The 19,601-nt window shown below is 38.4% G+C and overlaps 1 protein-coding gene across 9 annotated transcripts in view; it reads right to left on the bottom strand.

The window, feature by feature from the left end:
* LMBR1 (limb development membrane protein 1) overlaps positions 1–19,601 on the bottom strand; it is a 136,447-nt gene that overhangs the window by 52,086 nt on the left and 64,760 nt on the right. For 7 of the 9 annotated variants that reach the window (XM_057730818.1, XM_057730819.1, XM_057730817.1 and 4 more), the window contains 2 exons: positions 932–1,058; positions 391–459 (listed from right to left, as the gene is read on the bottom strand). In XM_057730818.1, the coding sequence (XP_057586801.1) occupies positions 391–459; positions 932–1,058 (196 nt within the window). Of the gene's footprint in view, positions 1–390; positions 460–931; positions 1,059–2,806; positions 2,935–14,605; positions 14,630–19,601 lie in introns of those variants that run through there. The other 2 variants (XM_057730820.1, XM_057730823.1) reach the window with 2 other exon arrangements.

The following is a 19,601-nucleotide window of genomic DNA, read 5'->3' as shown; positions in this document are numbered from 1 at the left end:
TATGCTGTGATACCTTAAGTAAAACAAAACAAATTGTGTAAAAAAAAGACCATAAATTCAGTACACAGGATTCTACCATTACCATTCAAAAGTAGAAGCTAGTGTTGGGACTGGGGTGGGGGTGGGGGGCACGTGTCTGCCTCTCTCTGCCTCTCTCTCTCTCCAACTCTGTGGAAGAGGCGTTCTTTAGAGGAAAAAACAAAAGCATCTTTTTATTTCAAGGTTTCAGTTTAAAAAATTTATCTTGAACACACACACAAAGTTAAGGGCCAACTTTTAAAAAAAATCTCCAAGCTGTTAAGGAATCTCATCAGGAAACTTGCCCATAATTTTCTAGAACACAGAACAACTCTACTTTACCATCAATATTCTGTCAGAAAAAATACTTACAGAGAAGTAACAAACATCCCATCAATGATATACAGGAATATAAATAAGGTAGGTAGAACTCCCAGAGATCTATTAAAAAATGTAAATATATTTTAGTACACCCAAAATACTGTACGTTAAGATATAGACTGACTATAAATTAATGTATAGTAAACATCATAATTGCCTATTTGAGTCTAATAAACCATATAATTTCTAAGTTGTATAATAAAAAGATCTAAAACAGAAGAACAGGAAATAACCCTTTTGCAAAACCTGTTTGGAGGGAGAAAATAAGCCTCCATGGAATTTTAAGAACAGAAGCCAATTAACCAAAGGGGGAAAAAAAAATCTGAAAAGCGGCTTTCTCATTTTATACACAAGAAACACACAAACATTCATTTCTTTTCTTAAACATGTGTAAAGACTTTTTAATTTTGTAAATTAACAACAAGGATTAACTATACGAAGAATTATTCATATGTTTTAAAAGTGAACGTGTAATTATATCCCAAACTGTGGTCTCCATTAGAGAAGCTGGTCTAAACAGGTCAGTGCGCACCGTATAAAGATTCCATACTCGCAGCGTCATTGTCAATGAGCGCCGAGGCTACCCACACCATCCCAAGAATAAGCAAGGCCAGAAGAATAAGCATGACCAGTGTTTCCAAAATTCGGGCTCGGATTCCCTGAAAAATATAATAAAGATATAATTATAGTATTTTACTTCTTTGCATGAACAGCTAGGTTTCTGTCTATATGAAAGCATAAAAAATTTTTGGAAGGATAGGAAATTTATATTTATTAGCAGGACAAAAAACACTAAATGTTTACTGTTTGTAACATTTAGACTGACTCTTCTTTTCAAAATTATGTAAAACACCATTAAGCCTTGAAGAAAGTACCCAAAAAATTCTTCATGAAAACATTTTGCAGAACCATTTTAAACAATTAATTACTTTCCTAACACTTTCCACCAAGAAAGCAGAGTAACGAATTTTTATCTCTGACTCTAATCAAGGGAATATAAGCCTAATTAAGGCACATATAGTCCAGTGAACACCCAGCTTGGTGAAGGCGCAAAGCACCATCGACCAGAGCACGCAGGTCCCTGTTACTCCCCGCAGCCTCCAGAGCCCTCTAGTGCCCCGACGAAGAACTCCTCGTCGTGACCCAGCCTCAGAAACCATGGAGACCGGCAGTATTTATATCAATTAAATATCATTCCTTTTCCACATCAGACAGAATTTTCATCAAATCCACAAGGCTGGAATATAATAAAGAATCATTATGCACAATTTTGTTTTAAATATATAAGAAATTCTGACCTCAGGGCCAAACGAGAGGCCAGGCTTAAACTTGAAATCTACAGGACAAGGCAAAGACAAAAACAATACTCTCTCATAGTCTCAGAAAGTCATCAAATGATTGAATCTGTACCTAAATGTAAAGATTCGTTATGATATTTTATTCTATAATGCACTAATTTACAATATCTAACACAACAGAGTTATACCATGTTTCTCAATAAATCATGTAATCCTTCCTTCCATATTAAAAAGTTTAGATATATGAGCTACAAATAAAAATCTAAAACATAGACTTATTTCAGTTTTGCCCTAAATATTATTTTCTAATTTCTGAATTACAGAAACAGGTTGCACTTAAATCACAGCACCTCAGTTCCTCAAATTCAATAGGCAAGGAAATGTCCTAAAGCCACAGCCAAGTGTTCCCAGCCCTAAAGGATGACTCTTCCTAGTCTAGCCTTCCCACAGGGCGGCCGGCCCCTGGCAGGCTAAAATGTGTCTTCAAATGCAAGCGTCTGTGCACCTTACGTGCTCATAGCAAGGGAGGCTGGTAAAGCTCAGTGATGACAACCTGTATTTCATTTAACACGTTAGACTCAAGTGAAATGAAACAGGAACAGTCACAGAACACACTACTAAAAAATGCACTCCTACTTTACTGAAGAATTCTCTGAACCTGCACTTCACAACTTTCAAACCACTTAGGATACCAAAACATGACCACTACCTTTTAGCACTGATTTTTTCCCCTCTTCCTCTCCTTCTATGCAAGAATCTTTTAATTACACATTAAATATTATCTGAAAAGCCTATAAATAAAACAGATAGAAAAAGTAGGCCCTGGAGTGTAAGTGTTACACGCTCTCAGCTCTATCTTTTCCTGCCTCTGACTGGAGCCCAGATCCTGCCTGTCTCTAGCCAGCCCACGGGAACATCAGGGCTCTCAAAACATGTAACATGTGTCTTAAGTTGTACGGTGTACGAGCTAAACAGTAGTGCCAGTCGGAACTATCTGAGGCCTGACGTCCAAAGGAAAGACGCTGTAATGTGTTATAATTATTCTATTAAGCAATCACAATAATGTAACAGTAAGTGTCACAATGATAATAAATTTGGGAACCAATCACCAATAAGGTTTATCCACTTCCTCTGATTATCTGGTAAGAAATAGTTCTCAGCAGTGAAATTTGTTTTTCTTCAAGCCGTCTCTCTCCTACTTCTGTGCGTCTCACAAGCAGAGGCAGGGGCGGTCCTCACCCTGGACTGTCTTTTCAAGGACGCCTGTACAGCAAACAGCCTTGGAAGACAGAGATGGCACCTCTGAAGCAGAGGCAGGTCTGCTTACTGTACAATGTGAAAGAGAAGGTCCCCCGCAGAGCAGAAAGCAGACGGGTTTGCTTGCAGCCCATTACGAGTAACACGGACTTCCTAAATGCACGGCTCCTCGCTGTGACACGAGCCCACGGTGGGGACGGCTTCCACCTGGGCCACGTTGCCCCCTGGGGTTCGGAGTCCTGGGGAGCCGACAGGAACAGGAGGCTCCTGCGCTTGCACGCTGGGAAGGTTTTTAAATGTTTTCCATTCTCCTTGACTCTGACCTCAGGCCCTAGCTGCTTACACCACAGCTGACCTCACCCCTCCCTCAGAAAGACACCGCTGGGCGGCCTGCGTGTCCCCTCAGCTCCTCCCCGTCCCTTGATTTCTGTCTCCATTCCTATTGCTTTCCTCCTGTAAAGGAAAATATCTCACATCCCTTTTTGGCCATGGCGCGATCTTAGATGTTCATCCTCTCACAAGCCGTATCAGTGCTTCTCAAACATTAGCAAGCAACAGATCTACCAAAGGGCCTGTCGATTCCTGAGTGACCAGCCCAAACGGCCCCTCAGTCGATTCTGCTGAAGATGGCCCCCAGGTAGACTGCTCTCTTCTTCCCTGCAGGATCTTGCCTCCTTCACGCGGCCAACAGCTCTCAAGTTTATACCTTTCGTCCAAACCTTACGACTGAGGCCAAGACACATACACCCCAATGGTCACCTCCCCTTAGATATCTCACAAGTACCTTAAACTGAATTCTCAAATCAAACTCATCACTTTATCCCTAAACCTGCTCCTCCTTCAGTGTCACATGCCTCAATAAGCGGCACCATTATCCACTTTGTCATTTCTGCCAGACACACTGGAAACATCCTTGTCACCTCCTCTCCTTCTGCACCCCACCCTCCCCAAAACATACACACACATCCTGAACCCTGGTCCAGTCAAACACCAAGTCCTTTTGCTTCTCCTATGTAATTACAACCCAAATAATGCACCCACCTCTCTCTCTACTGCCACCATGTCTATCTGGCCTGGATGACACCCAGCCTCCTAGCTAGCAGCCCTGCATCCATACTTTTGTCTCTCCCTGACCTGATGCCTACATCGCATGGGAAGGTGATCCTCTCAAAATGCAAATCTGGTCATGCCACAGTAAGTCGTAACTTGCTAACAGAGGTACAGGCCTGCACCTGGGAAACAGATGCATTAAGGCAACAAGAAACAATAAAGATCAAAGCTCATCAGCACCATTCTCTAACCAACTGAGGTGCTGCACAAGTATACGCCTAAAGATGGGACCTGCTCTTTCTCCTGCTGTTTAGACAGTGTGCAAAATAACCACAGATGAAAGAAAACAAATTAGTTATGACTAAATAGCTTAGAGCAGTGGTGTCCAACAGATATTTCTGTGATGATGGAAATGCTATCCAATAACACAGCTAATACCCAAATGTGTTTACTGAGTACTCAGAATGTAGCTATTGTGACTTAAGAACGGGTTTTTAATTTTATTGAATTTTAGTTATTTTAAATTTATATAGGCACACCATGGTTACCATATAGATCAGAGCAGACTACTAATAGCCTGATTCTAACAAAATCTGATACAAGTACTCTCTGTACTCTCAAGTAATTTCTGGTCGTTTTCCTAAATTTAACCTTGATATAAAATTCTTTGAACAACAGGCTGGTTAAAGTAACATCCTCTTTTAACATGCTATAGCTCTAGCTTAGTGTTAGTGTTTTAAGTAGAATTTATGTCAAAGAGAGGAAATCTACTACTAAGTCCAAAAATTACTCCATTCTGTTTACATAAAGAAAAAGTACATTCTCTCATTAAGAAAAATAGATAGCATTTAAAATGCAAGCTAAGTATAAACCAGCCTGAAAGTGACAATAAAGTTAAATATCCACATATTCATCCACATATACTTACAATCTGAGTCCCAAATAAATCTTTTATGTGATTAAAAATTAGACATGAACAGTCTTTCTAAAAAGAAACAAGCTATATCATTCCAAGAGGATGCTTCTTCTATTATATACATGCAAAAAATATCAACAAGAAATGTCTAAAATGTACACTCACATGCTCAAGCAGCAAATAATAAACATTTAACCAAATAAACCTCTGCAGTCAAAGCATATGAACTCTTCAAAAATTTATTTCAAATTGATCAACATTTCTTTTGAAAGATGACAACTCATAAAAAGAAATCTGCTCACTTTAAGTTATTAATCTAAATAAAAAAGAGTAAATTAGGAATTATAGAAAAGGCTGCCACAGAGCAAGCCATCGAAATCATGGAATATGATTACACCTGTTTATGAAATGCTGACGATAACTGATGTAGTTAGAAATAACTGTTATGCTGACCTAATCCACTAGGAGGCTAGGACAATCATGTTGTCCCTTTGTTGATTTTATTCCCTTTCAGTGATCAAACGGGACAAAATCAGCCCAACCTGAAATCAATTAAGTATCACATTTATGAGCTTCCGCAAAACCAACAGAAAAACATAACAAATCTGTCCACTAAACGCAACGGGGCGGATTTTTTACCTTTGACACCTTTAGAACAGAGAGAAGAGGGTGAAGGGACTCTATATAAATAATCAGAGACTTCATCTGTTAATCGAGCACCGCCTGGCTGACGTGAGTGCCAGACACACACTAACTGTTATCACTACCTTTCCTGAGATCATTAAAATATTACAAAGCCTAAAGAGTACAGGCCTTGTGGCATGTCATGTGTGAGGTTTTTAAACCTTTGTATGTGGTTCTGTCTGCAAAGTAATGAAAAGCATTGTGAGAGCTTTTATCACTACCATTAATCACCAGCAGGACAGCATATAAGCAAAAAAATATGCCTACTGCTCACTTTTCCACTAAGAGGCAGAATCAGGAGCTGGGAAGCCCCCAGGGGAAGGTTCCTATCAACTCTGTTCTTACATACAAGAAGCTAAAAGACGTGCCAGATGTCAGAGTAACTTACTGAAATACCCTGCTAAGAGCAAAGTGGCAAGACATTGTCCGAGCGGAAGAAGGTTCCCATTGTTCATCTTAAAAAGTAAGAAAAGTCTCCTGAATATCAGATCACAGAACTGTGAGAACTACTTACACCCACAGCTGTGCTTGCTCACATAATTCTGATGCTTGTACTACGCCATACAGCACTGGCGTTTCATGAACTTCGTAATATTTTTATGAATACCTGTCCTAACCTCTCCCCCAAAAACCTAACTCTAAGTTACCTGAATGAGATGCCATCCCTTCTGTTAATGTCGCAGTGTGATACGCTCTCAGTACATGAGTAAAAACCATCATCAAAATAAAGTACCTACTTTCTGCCAAGGAAACACTGTATTAGTTTTAAGAAAAGTAACCTATATAATTAATTACATTAGTTTCATACCCTTATTATTTTGGAAATTACAACTATCTCAACATGTTAACAGTTTAAATTAGATTACATAAGCTAGTAAAGGCTAAACACCAAATTTTGGTGCTCTGTACTGAACATCAATGAGGTGAAAATTACAATATATTTACAAAAGCTCTAACAATAAACTGATATGTTTCTATGGTGATGAACATTTAAACAAGATTTTGCATGGACATCTTGACCTCTTGGAAGGTGTGTAAACACCACTTTATATACTATGTCTCCACCCATCAGGAAAGCCTGGGAAAAATTTCCACATTCACAGGACATTTAAAATAAATATCAAGCCATTGTTTGCATTTAACAAAAAGGGTCTCTCGGTAACATTAAGATAAGGTTTGCTCAGCATGACATCAAGACTGCACCAAACACATACGCAGTCATCTGGGGAAGATCGATAGGAGCACTAATAAAGAACAGAAAATAAAGGCAGGTATTAATTATTGTAAACCATGAAAAAAACCACAAACAAGCGTCCCTAGAGAGTGTCAGACGTTCACCCCTTTGCTCCCAAAGTCATCATTAAAAGTACAGACAAAAAGAGTTTCAGTCCCAAGTCAAAGAAAAACTTTATAGAAAGCACTGTTAGGCTCTATATTGAATTGTTTTTTAATATTAATATTTTTTGCAGTTTATTATATATTACATATTTATTTAAGTCATATACAGTAGAAAAATTATAAGAGTCTCAAGTTATTAAAACCTGGCAAAAAGAAAGCATTTTAGGATAAGTTAACATAATAACACGAACACTGCTAGTTCACTGAACAAAGATGCTCACTATTTTTAAATTTATGGGCAGAAATTTCTCATAATATTAAACAAAATCCTCCAGACTGCAAGTAAATTAATTAATACAGCAAGTTTCCAACATGTAAATGAAAGAACTAAATTGAAAAAGACTGCAGGGACTTTACATCAAAATGTTTAAACATAATTCTAAATTTGGGAAAAAAACATTTCTCAATATACTTCATTACATCAAAATAAAATAATGGTTAGCCAGTAAGACTCTTTTCTAATTCTAATTCTGTTCTAATAATTCTTTGGTTATAAACTTGATGGACAAGAAGAGATGGGAACCGTCTGCAAAGCTCCTACTACATGGTTGCTTTATGTGTGCTCACTGGATGCTCACAATAAAGGCAAGTCACCTACAAACAAGAAAGCTCACACCCAGAAAAGTGAAATAATCTGCCTACGGCCCCCCTGTTCAAGGCCTGCCAGAACTCTCTTTAAATTCAAGTCTGTCAGCTTTTGGAGCCTGTGCTTTCTACACAAGACAGAAATAAGACATAAAAGACAAACTGATGTGGAAATGAGAGGCGGGGGAGAATGCTTAAAGCATACTTAAGGCAACCTATAATTTTAGTAAAGGAACTAACACAAAATACACAAAAGCTTCTTTTACTAGAATATTAATTTTCAATTCCATAATAGCAAGCTCATGCTGGACACATGTTCAGTCCTTTAATATAACAGAACATTGTAGCCCATACCTTACTAATCCTTTCACAAAACACCCAGGCACAAGTCCCAATACAGACACAACAAAAGAAAGACCATTAGGGTTATTATTTATTATATTACATTACTATAGCAAAATGTACAAGATACTAAAGTGTAGAGTATAAAAGCAATTCCACATGATAATTTAGGTAATAGTGTCATATTGCTTTTGTGGCAAAGAGTACATTTACACAAAAAGCACTAGGAATTCCAAAATACCACAGAAGAGCTGTCCTTATGACAGTGAACAAACTAGGAAACATACACAAAAAGCTTAAGGCTGTCTGTCTGCTCTAGATCCAGACCAATCCCTCCACAGCTGCTCTAGGCCCCCGCCTCCACTTCCACAGTCCCTCCACCAGCTCCCACGAACAGCTACTTTGGGTGCGTAGGTGTGCATGCATGTGTGGGAATTTTATAGTTTTCCACTGAATATCAACAAACTGGCATTTTGGTTTTTCGTATCAGTTTGGTTAATATGAGCCCACCAACAAGAAATAAATCACCATTTTTCCTATTTTTAAATACTGAAAGTATAGACATGCCTCGTTTTATCTCCCTTTACACTTCTGCAATTTGCACTTTGCAGATACCTGCATTTTATACAAATTGAAGGTCTGTGGCCACCCTGCATCAAGCAAGTCTGTTGGCACTGTTTTTCCAACATTTGCTCACTTTGTGTCTCTGTGTTACATTGAGGTAATCCTCATAATATTTTAAGCTTTGTCATTTTTATTATATTTGTTATGGTGATCTGTGATCAGTGACCTTTGATGTTACTACTGTAATTATTTTGGATGGCATGAATGACACCAAAACAAGATGGAGAACTTAATCAATAAATGTGTGTGTGTTCTGACTGCTCCACCAACCGGCCGTTCCCTCATCTCTCCCCCTCTCCTGGGACCTTCCTGTTCCCTGACACACAGCAATAATAACAATTAATAACCCTTCAAGGTCCTCTCAGCGTTCAAGTGAGAGGAAGAGTCGCACGCACGTCTCTCACTTTAAATCAAAAGCTAGAAATGATGAAGCTTAGTGAGGAAGGCTTGTGGAAGGCTGACAGGCTGAAACCTAGGCCTCTTGTGCCTAACAGCCAAGTTCTGAGTGCAAAGGAAAAGTTCTTGAAGGAAATTAGAAGTGCTACTCCAGGACCTCCCTGGTGGCGCAGTGGTTAATCCGCCTGCCAGTGCAGGGGACATGGGTTCGATCCCTGCTCCAGGAAGAGCCCACATGCCGCGGAGCAACTAAGCCAGTGCGCCACAACTATTGAGCCCGTGCTCCACAACAGGAGAAGCCACTGCAGTGAGAAGCCCGCACACCGCAATGTGGAGTATCCCCTGCATGCTGCAACTGGAGAAAGCCCATGTGCAGCAACGAAGACCCAATGCAGCCAATAAATGAATAAACAAATTTATAAAAAAGAAAGTGCTATTCCAGTGAACACACGAATGGTAAAGCAAAATAGCCTTATTGCTGTTGTGGAGGAAGTCTGAGTGGTCTGAACAGACGGTCACACCGGCCACAACACTGCCTTAAGCCAAAGCCTCATCCAGGCACGGCCCCAACTCTCTTCGATTCTTTGAAGGCTGAGGCGGGTGAGGAAGCTGCAGAAGAAACGTTTGAGGCCATCAGAGGTTGGTTCGTGAAGTTTTTAGGGAAAGAAGCCGTCTCAGTAACATACAAGTGCAAGGTGAGCAGCATGTGCTTCTGCAGAAGCTCAGCAAGTTCTCCAGAAGGTCCAGCCAAGACCATGAGTGAAGGCGGCTAGGCTAAACAACAGATGTCCAATGTGGACAGAAGAGCCTTCTGTGGGAAGATGCCAACGAGGACTTTCCTTCTAGAGAGAAGCCGACGCCTGGCTTCAGAGGACTCTTGTTAGGGGCTCCTGCAGCAGGGGACTGCAGGTTGAAGCCGGCGCTCATTTACCGTTCTGAAAACCCCAGGGCCCTTGGGATTCTGCTAAATCTACTCTGCCTGTGCTCTGCAGATTGGACAGCAGAGCCTGCACGACAGATAGCACGTCTGTTGACAATGTGGTTTACTGGATATTTTATACCCATTGTTGAGATCCACAACAGAAAAAAAGATTCTCTTCAAAAATTACTACTCACTGACAACGCACCTTGTCACCCGAGAGCTCTGATGGAGATGTACAACGAGATTAATGTTGTTTACATACCTGCCAACGCTACATGCACTCTGCAGCCCATGAATCAAGGAGTAACTCTGACTTTCCAGTTGGATTTAATGAATGCATTTTGTAAGGCTATAGCTGCCAGAGAGAGTGATTCCTCTCATGGATCTGAGCAACTGAAAACACTGTGGAAAGGATTCACCATTCTAGATACCATTAAGAACATTTATTAAAAGAAAATTTAAAAAAGAGCATTTATGATTCATGGGAAGAGGTCAAAATACCAACATTAACAGGACTTTAGAAGAACTTGGTTCTAACCCTCATGGATGACTTTGAGGTGTTCAAGACTTCAGTGGAGGAGATAACTACAGATGTGGTGGAAATAGCAAGAGAACTAGAATTAGAAGTGGAGCCTGAGAAGACCCAATGCAGCCAATAAATAAATTAAACAAACAAAAAAACAAATTGTGACGGGCGATGAAAAGTGGATCGTGTACAGTAACATGGAACAGAAGAGATCGTGGGGCACGCGAAATGAACCACCACCAATCCCACCAAAGGCCAGTCTTCATCCAAAGAAGGTGATGTTGTGTATACGGTGAGATTGGAAGGGAGTCCTCTATTATGAGCTCCTTCCAGAAAAACCAAACGATCAATTCCAACAACTACTGCTCCCAGTTAGACCAACTGACAGCAGCACTCGACGAAAAGTGTCCAGAATGAGTCAACAGAAAACGCACAACCTTCCATCAGGACAACACAAGACCGCATGTTTCTTTGATGACCAGGCAAAAGCTGTTACAGCTTTGCTGGGAGGTCTGATTCAGCCGCCATATTCACCAGACATTGCACCTTCGGATTTCCATTTATTTCAGTCTTTACAAAATTCTCTTAATGGAAAAAATTTCAATTCCCTGGAAGACTGTAAAAGGCATCTGGAACAGTTCTTTGCTCAAAAAGACAAAAAGTTTTGGGAAGACAGAATTATGAAGCTGCCTGAAAAATCGCAGAAGGTAGTGGAACAAAAGGATGAATACGCTGTTCAATAAAGTTCTTGGTAAAAATGAAAAAAATAGAAAGAAAAAATAAAAGAAGTGAAGCCTGAATATGTGACTGAATTGCTGCGATCTCACAATAACCTTTCATAGAAAAGCACTGCTTCTTGTGGGTAAGCAAAGAAAGTGGTTTCTTGAGATAGAATCTACTCCTGGGGAAGATGCTGTGAAGACTGTTGAAACCACAACAAAGGATTTAGAACATGACATAAACTTAGCTGATGAGGCAGCAGCAGGGTCCGACAGGACTAAGTCCAATTCTGAAAGAAGTTCTACTGTGCGCAGAATGCTATCAAACAGCACTGCATGCTACAGAGAAATGGTTCATGAAAAGAAGAGTCGATTAATGCGACAAACTTCATGGCTGTATTTTAAGAAATTGCCACAGCCACCCTAGCCTTCAGCACCCATCACACTGAGCAGTCAGCAGCCAACACCGAGGCAAAGACCCTCCACCAGCAAAAAGATACTGACTCACTGAAGGCTCAGATGATGGTTAGCATTTTTTTAGCAAAGAGGTATTTTTTAACTGAGGTATGTACATTGTTTTTTAGACACAATGCTATTGCACACTTAACAGACTACAGTGGAGTATCATTGTAACTTTTATATGTACTGGGAAGCCAAAAAATTCGTGTGGCTTGCGTTATTGCAACATTCACTCTACTGCATGGCCTGGGACCAAACCCACAACGTCTCTGAGGTATGTCCGTCTGTACACTATTTAGCTTTGTATGGCTACTGAATACCTGTGGACAGACCACCCAACATAACGAAGCACCGCCACAACCCCTGTGCGCCCATGTAGCCCTCCTGACCTGCCCACCAATTGAACCACCAATATGAACTGCCACGCACATCGTTTACTTTTTTTTATTATGGTAAAATACATTTAAAATAAAATTTACCACTTTAACCATTTTTAAGTGTAGAGTTCTGTGGCATTAAGTACATTCACATAGTCGTGCAACCATCACCACCATCCATTTCTAGAGCTCTTTATATTTTCCAACTAAAACTCTGCATCCATTAAACAGTAACTCCCCATCTAACTCCAGCCCCGTACACCCACCAACTACTTTCTGTCGCTGTGGATTTGACTACACTGGGATGCTCATACAAGTGGAAGCATACAGTATTTGTCTTATGTCTGACTTTATTTCACTTAGCATAGTGCTCTCAAGGTTCAACCATGCTATAGTATGTCAGTTTCCTTCCTGCTTAAGGCTAAACAAAATCCCACTGTATGCACATTCCACAATTTGTTTATCTACTAATCCACTGATGGATACTTGGGTTGTTTCCACCTTTGGCTATTAAAAATAATCCTGCCACGAAAATTGATGTATAAATATTTGTGGACTCCTTGCTTTCAGTTCTTTTGTGTACATCCTAGAAGTGGAATATCTGGATCACATAGTAATTATATTTTTAATTTTTTGAGCAACTACTATACTGTTTTCCACAGTGGTTGCACCATTTTATATTCTGACCAACAGTGTACAAGAGTTCCAATTTCTTAATATCCTCAGAGATACCAGTTATTTTCTAGTAGCTGTTCTAATGGGTGTGGAGAAGTAATCTTCTTGTGGTTTTGATTTGCATTTCCCTAATGCCTAGTGATACTAGGGTCTTTTCATGTGCTTACTGGCCATTTGCATATCTTCTTCCAAGCAATGTCTATTCAAGTCATTTGTTGTTTTTTAATATTTGATGGAGTAAGTTCCATCACCTTGTTCTTCAAAATTGCTCTGGCTATTCTTGGCTCTCTGCCCTTCCATAGAATTTTACTATCTCCTTGTCACATGCCATATAATAACCTCTTAAAAATTTTATTAGAATTGCATTGACTCTAAAAAATAATTTGAGAACTGGTACTTTTACCATATAAAGAAATTCATAAACATAGAATATCTGTCCCATTTATCTAGGTCTTTTTAACATCTTTCAGTAAGATTTTTTCTTTCTATATATTATTTCAGTAAGATTTTAAAAATCATTTGTTGGGTCTATTTCAACTTACTATTATAAAATAGTATATTATAGAAGGTATTTTTAATAAGATTTTTTGTTTGTTGCTGTTATTTCTTGATTTTTCTATACTAATCCTATATCCAGCTTCCTTGATAAATTTTCTTCTTTGAATTACGATTTATCTTTAGATTCTATAGAATTTTTTCAAAAGACAATATCATCTTCTAATTATGACTATTTTGTTTGTTCCATTCAATTTTTCCTTTTCTTGCCTAACTGTATGGTAAAGAACTTTACTACAGTGTTGTCTATTAGTAGAAATAAAAGTACTAAGGATGGCATCCCAATTTCAAAGTAAATACTTTTAACATTTTACTACTAAGACAATGTCAGCTGCAGTCTTAGAGTAGATATCCATTACCAGGTTGAGTAAGCTCCTTTTGGTTCTTAGTCTGCTTTTTAATCATGAATGGTTACTGATTTCATGGACATGTTTTGCGTCTCCTCTGAGGTGCTCACTTGATTCTTTTCTCTCATTTACTCTCCTAATATGAATTACAGTCATAGATTTTCTAGTGTTAAACCAACCTTGATAGCTGAAATAAATTTTTTTGGATACTGATCTTTTGTGTTGGATTCAGCTTAATATTTTCTCATTTCACAAGTATTCATGAAGAAGAATGGCATATAGGGACTTCCCTGGTGTCCAGCGGTAAAGAACACGCTTTGCAATGACAGAGGACATGGGTTTGGTCTGGTCCAGGGGCTAAGATCCCACATGCCACAGTGCAGCTAAGCCCGTGTGCCACAACGACTGAGCTAGCACGCCTCCACTAGAGCACCTGTGTGCCTCAAACTACAGAGCCCACGCTCTCTGGAAGCCACGCTCCACAACCACAGAGCCCACGCACCCTGGAGCCTGCATGGCACAACCAGAGAAGAGAAAACCTGCACGCCACAACTAGAGAGAAGCCTGCCTGCCTCAACAAAGATCTCACATGCCACAACTAAGACCTGACACTGCCAAAAAAAGAATAATAAATTAATTAAATTAAATGAAAATTTAAAAAAAGAATGGCATATAATGTTCCTTTCTCATACTCATCTTGTCTGCTTTCAGCATCAAGATTATAATAGTCCCATAAAAATACGACTGTGGATGTTTCACTTTCAAATCTCTGGACAAATCTGTTGGAATTGTAGTTATCTATTCTTCAAAGTCTGGTAGAAACATCCTGGAAACTGTCTGGACTTAATTTTTTTCTTAATCAGAATGACTCAACAGAACTTTCATTTCTGGTAATATTGAGGATGAGCTATCCTTAATTCTTTCTGCCAAGAAAAGTCTAAAATGCTAGATCAAATATTCTCAAATCTCTCTGAAATATTCTCTTTGTCTATGAACTGAGCAGTACATTGAATTTGATCCCTCTCACAATGTTGACTGTCCCCAAATGTCTGGTCATCTTCTGAATTCCTGCTCACCTTTACACACACAGGAGTTTCTATCCTGCTTCTTCCTTTATCACCTCCTGCCTCCGGTGACCGTGGATCTGGACAGGCAGCGTGTGCCCTGGTGAGCCCCTGTAAGTGTTTCCCAACTCTGACCCCCCAGGACGCACGTGCTCTGCTCTGCCCAGCGCTGTGGCTGCTGCTCGCTGACAGCAGCTCCTCTCTGAGCACCCGGCCCTTTCTGTTCTTCATATCCTTTAGCACATGGTTTTAATTTCCGCTAAAACCAGGTCAGAAGAAGAACATGTATATTTAGATAACCAAATATTAAAATCAATTTGCTAATAGATGCAAAATTGGATAATATCCTGTGGGACAATAAAATGAAATGTGTGGTGCTACCTTTCGCATGGGGAAGAAATCAATTTTATGTCTATCAGACAAGTTAATTTGTATTGCTGTCCGTTTCCTACAAGTGAACTCTAACCCTAAGGAGATGTAATATAGCCAAGTCAAGAGGAAATCAGCCAAAGGTGCACACCCTACAGGCATATGACCCCCAGCACCCACTCGATAATGCCCAGGGCTCCACTGACAGAACACCCAGCATCTCCTCTGCACATTTCCAAGTCTCGGACAATTTTTCATGGCACTAGAAAATTTATGTACACAAAATAAATTATTAAAGTAAGAAGGACATAAAATATATGTACACACTAATTATAATTACACAATAATCCAAGTACAAATGTTGACAGGTAATTTGGAATGATATAAAATACAATGTGGGGTTAATTGGCTTTCTCTAAACTTGTTTAAATTATAATTAAAATATTAATGAAAAACCAACAGAAGTCAAGATACACAGGAGAATCAGCCAAAATCATTAGCCTTGTGAGTGTGCTCCGTGCACGCCAAATAAGACATAGGGAAATTAAACATTAAAGATCCCGGGACACAGACACGCTTAGGAAGGGCTTATACATTTGTAGAAATCATCTTGGAATCCTGAAAAGGAATCTCTGAACACCAGACTGGAAAAGATCTTCTTTAAACAACCTCAAGGCCATGAGAGGCCAAAACAGCTACAAAGCCAGAAGAAAAGACTGCACCCCACACTTGGCAAGGAAATCAGAGCCAATTCAAGCAGAGACCACAAAGCCTCCCAGTTCTGGAAAACAGAACAAAGAATGACCCAAAATTAACAAATAACTGAATTCCAGATAAAGGGCCAGTAAAGCTAACAGGTAGAGAGACAGAGGAATCAGGGACACCAGTTCAAGATGAGAGATTAATAAAGACATACATTTTTTTACCACAAAAGGAAAAATATGTAATAAATAAATAATGAATCAATCGACTGAAGTGTCCCTAGCAGCTGCAACAGTGCCTAGCACACAAGTGGCCAAGAGGAATTAACCGAATGAATTAATTACGCTAGAAGGCACGTGTCACCAGCAGAGCAGGCAATGTTGACAAGCTCCTCAATGACAGAAAGAATCAAATGGGATCAAATCTATGGAGGCATGTCCAGGGGAAATTATAGCCTAAAATAAAAAAGGAAAAGAAAATAAGAGAAGTAAGAAAAGAGCAGCAATTCTAGGCATTACAAGCTGCAGAAAGTCCAAAAATATGTGTAATTATAGATCACAATTTTAAATATTAAAAAAATAGGTAAGAGTAATATTACTGTGTACATTTCTTTAGAATAACTGAATAACAGAGAAAAGTTTATTTAAATTCACTCTTTTTAATCACCTCACAAAATTAACTACAGATAGATTAAAATATTAGATCTTTGTAAAAACTCACAGAAAAGGTAGCTAAAATAGAATAGACTATATTATTCACCCTTGGCTTTGAAGGAATAATAACACTTTAAGAACAAAACTAATATCAAATTACTACAAAAGAGTATTAGATTAAAATGGAAAAAAGCTAGAATAAAATGAAATCAGGTTTTGTTTATACCTGCTTATATGTTTGTTGTCAAGTCCTGAGTTTTCTCACACAATTAAGTTAAAGGCAATTAAACAGCCCATGTCATAAATAGGACCAGCTCAAAAATTTATACATATTACGAATCTTAAATTACATTAAATCAACTTTCTAAAACCAACATTAATTATATATTTATTAAAACCACTTAAAATTAAAATATATTTAATCACGCATTATGTTAAAATGATATTATATACATCAGGTTGAAATGATAAAATGATACATAATACTTTGAAAACCATTTTATGCTAATTTCTTGGCTTGGGGTCTCCCAGCAATACAAGGAGTAATATTGCACCCCAACCCCTAGAAGTACAGTTAGTTCTATGACTAACTCTCAGGGGAGACTTCTGCCCAGAGCTAAGGCTTACAGATGTTCCCTACGTGTGTGTGTGTGTGTGTGTGTCTGTGTGTGTGTGTGTGTGTGTGTGTAAAAGTTTGCCCTCTTGCTAAGGGCTTTCAGTGGAGCTTCAGCTTTACTTCCTAGCCTGAATGTGCCCATGGTCCTGCACCACCTTGCAACTCCTCCCGGCCCTGACCAGGGCATCACTTACTCAGTTACCATTTAGGTTGTATTGTGCCTGCTGGTTTTGGTCCTTGGGCGATTTTGTGGAGGTGAGTCACAGACACAGCATTAGTCAGAAAACAATGCTGGAAGGCAGTGCCGAGGTTCCTGTGTATGGGAATGAAACTGGGAGCAGGAAACAGATGGACAGTGGTTTAAATCATCCAAGTACAAAATGAGGAAGCTTGACTAAGGTAATAAAAGAAAGAGAAGAGAAATCTTATCCAGAACACTGAAAGTATATTTGTTACATAACACAAGTTCTTATCACAACATAAGGTACTTCATTAAATCTCTTCTAAAAAAAATCAGAAATATCATTTAATTCTAGGCATTGAAGAAGAAAGCAAAAAAATATTCTCACAACTGAAATAAAAAAGAAAGAAGCAAATATCATTAAGAGATCAGATAAATTCTTCTGATATTTCAAAAAGGACTTAAAAAAATTTTTAAGCCCTTCACAAGCCTGTTTAAAAAATGACTGCTTATAAAACTTAATACTCGTTAATTAATGTGCAAAGAGAAACATTAATATCAAGTAATCCCAAATAAAATATGAAAGTATAAAAGTATTTAAATCCAGCATTATAAAACAACTTAAAATTTTTTTCTTTGTGATCCAAGAAAGATAATAGGAAACGTTTCCTTTAAACTGACCATTTCAGTATATGTAATTCTTCTTCTATTGTTGTGTCCCTATTTTTTGTTTTCCCCTGCTCATCTTATTTTTAATGACTAAAAGAACATACATTTTATGTATTTTTTAACAGTTCAACTGCTTTAAAAGTCAATCGCTCTAGAACAGTAAGAACTTGTCTTTCTAGAAGAGAATTTCGCTTCCTTAACAGAAAGTGTGCAAACCAATAAATTTTTAAGTAGTATAACTATTAATGACTTAAGTTTAAAGAAAAGTAGATATTCTACAACCTGAAATATTACCTAATGTCAAAACTATCAAACAATTCTATTGCCTTTGATGTGTCTGAATACACAACTTTTATTTCTGGTACAAATGGGCCAAATAAATGGGTTGTAAAGTGATATACCAAGTTCCAGCTATATACTGGCATACATTTCATAGAGATCAGAAGATTAACACTGTGACATGCTGAATAAATGATTTTATAGACAAATAAATATGAGTTTAAATGCCAAATAAATAGAAGATTTTAACAACCCAAATTCTAGCCTCTTGGGTGAGCTCTGGTAGCACAGGCCTGTGGGTGTGTATCAGAACTGTGTAGGAGGCTCTCTAGTCCGCATTAAATCTGACATTTAATTTTACTTTCAAATAAAGTTCATTCCAACCGAGAGTACAGTTTTCAACTCCCCCAAAATAGTTTTAGAAACAGACTCTGACAACAATGGTTATTCCTATAAAATTGTTTTATGAACATTAGAAGTATTAGTGCCAGTTTAATTAAAAGCATAATTACTTTAAAATCTGAACCTGGCGATTTTTTATTTCCTCCCCACCTAAACTCATTTAACAAATTATGAGACACTAGTTGGTAATTTAATCATCATATAGAATAAAATCTGAAATTCAGTTACCTATTAAATATAATATCTTTTTTTAATGACTTATACCGTTATAAGATAAAACCATTTCTAGTTCAAAAAATAAATAAAGCTGACTACGTCGACGCCACTCTAATTTCTTACACCATTTTGCTATCACATATAAAGTATTAACACACAAATCTTCCTGACGTTTCAATATCAACTCGCTCACAGCTGGTACATTTAAGCCCCTAATAACAACTGCTGCTTCTACTGTGTCTCAGTGCTTTACAAACAGATTTGGTGAAGTAACCCGAGGACAAGGTAAAGACAGTGGCCCATTTTACAGATGGAGACACTAAGAACCATGCCTGGACTCCCAGGATTTAAGTCCGGGTCTTCTGAAAGCCAGAGTTTATAGTTTTGCCACTACACCATCATGCAAGTAAAGAGACAATCCAGCCTTACGGCAGAAATCTGTCCTTTTTTGATAAATGGAGAAAAAGTATCATACCATCACCAAGTATGCAGGAAGTGAGTAACATATTTTTAAAACACAGCTATTTAACGATAACTGACACTGTTACTGAAGTTATACTTTAGTTGCCTCCAACATGCAACTGCACTAAGAGTGACAAAATTAACATCATTTCATTAACTAAGTGACTTTTAATTCAAAATGCTTATAAACTTCAATTTTTAAATGAAATAAATGTACCCTTTTCTTCAAAATAATACTTATGTGTGTCTCTCTCTGAGCTCCCACACGTCAAGCTCAATGTCTGAAATGCTCAGTTTATGTGACTATAACCACGCCTTTTACAGTAGAGTCGCAATCCCAGCAGGGGCCTTGCATACAACGACACTACCGGAATCGAATGCGTTGAAAATAATCACTCTTATCCATATTGTTTCCACAGGAAAAGTCAGGCCTCACAACTGGAGGAGGGTAGAGGAATT

The sequence above is a fragment of the Hippopotamus amphibius genome, chromosome 4, assembly GCF_030028045.1.
Source record: "Hippopotamus amphibius kiboko isolate mHipAmp2 chromosome 4, mHipAmp2.hap2, whole genome shotgun sequence".
Taxonomy (NCBI): Eukaryota; Metazoa; Chordata; class Mammalia; order Artiodactyla; family Hippopotamidae; genus Hippopotamus; species Hippopotamus amphibius.
Note: the sequence above shows the minus strand (reverse complement) of the source record. Positions and strands in the feature narration are given on the sequence as shown.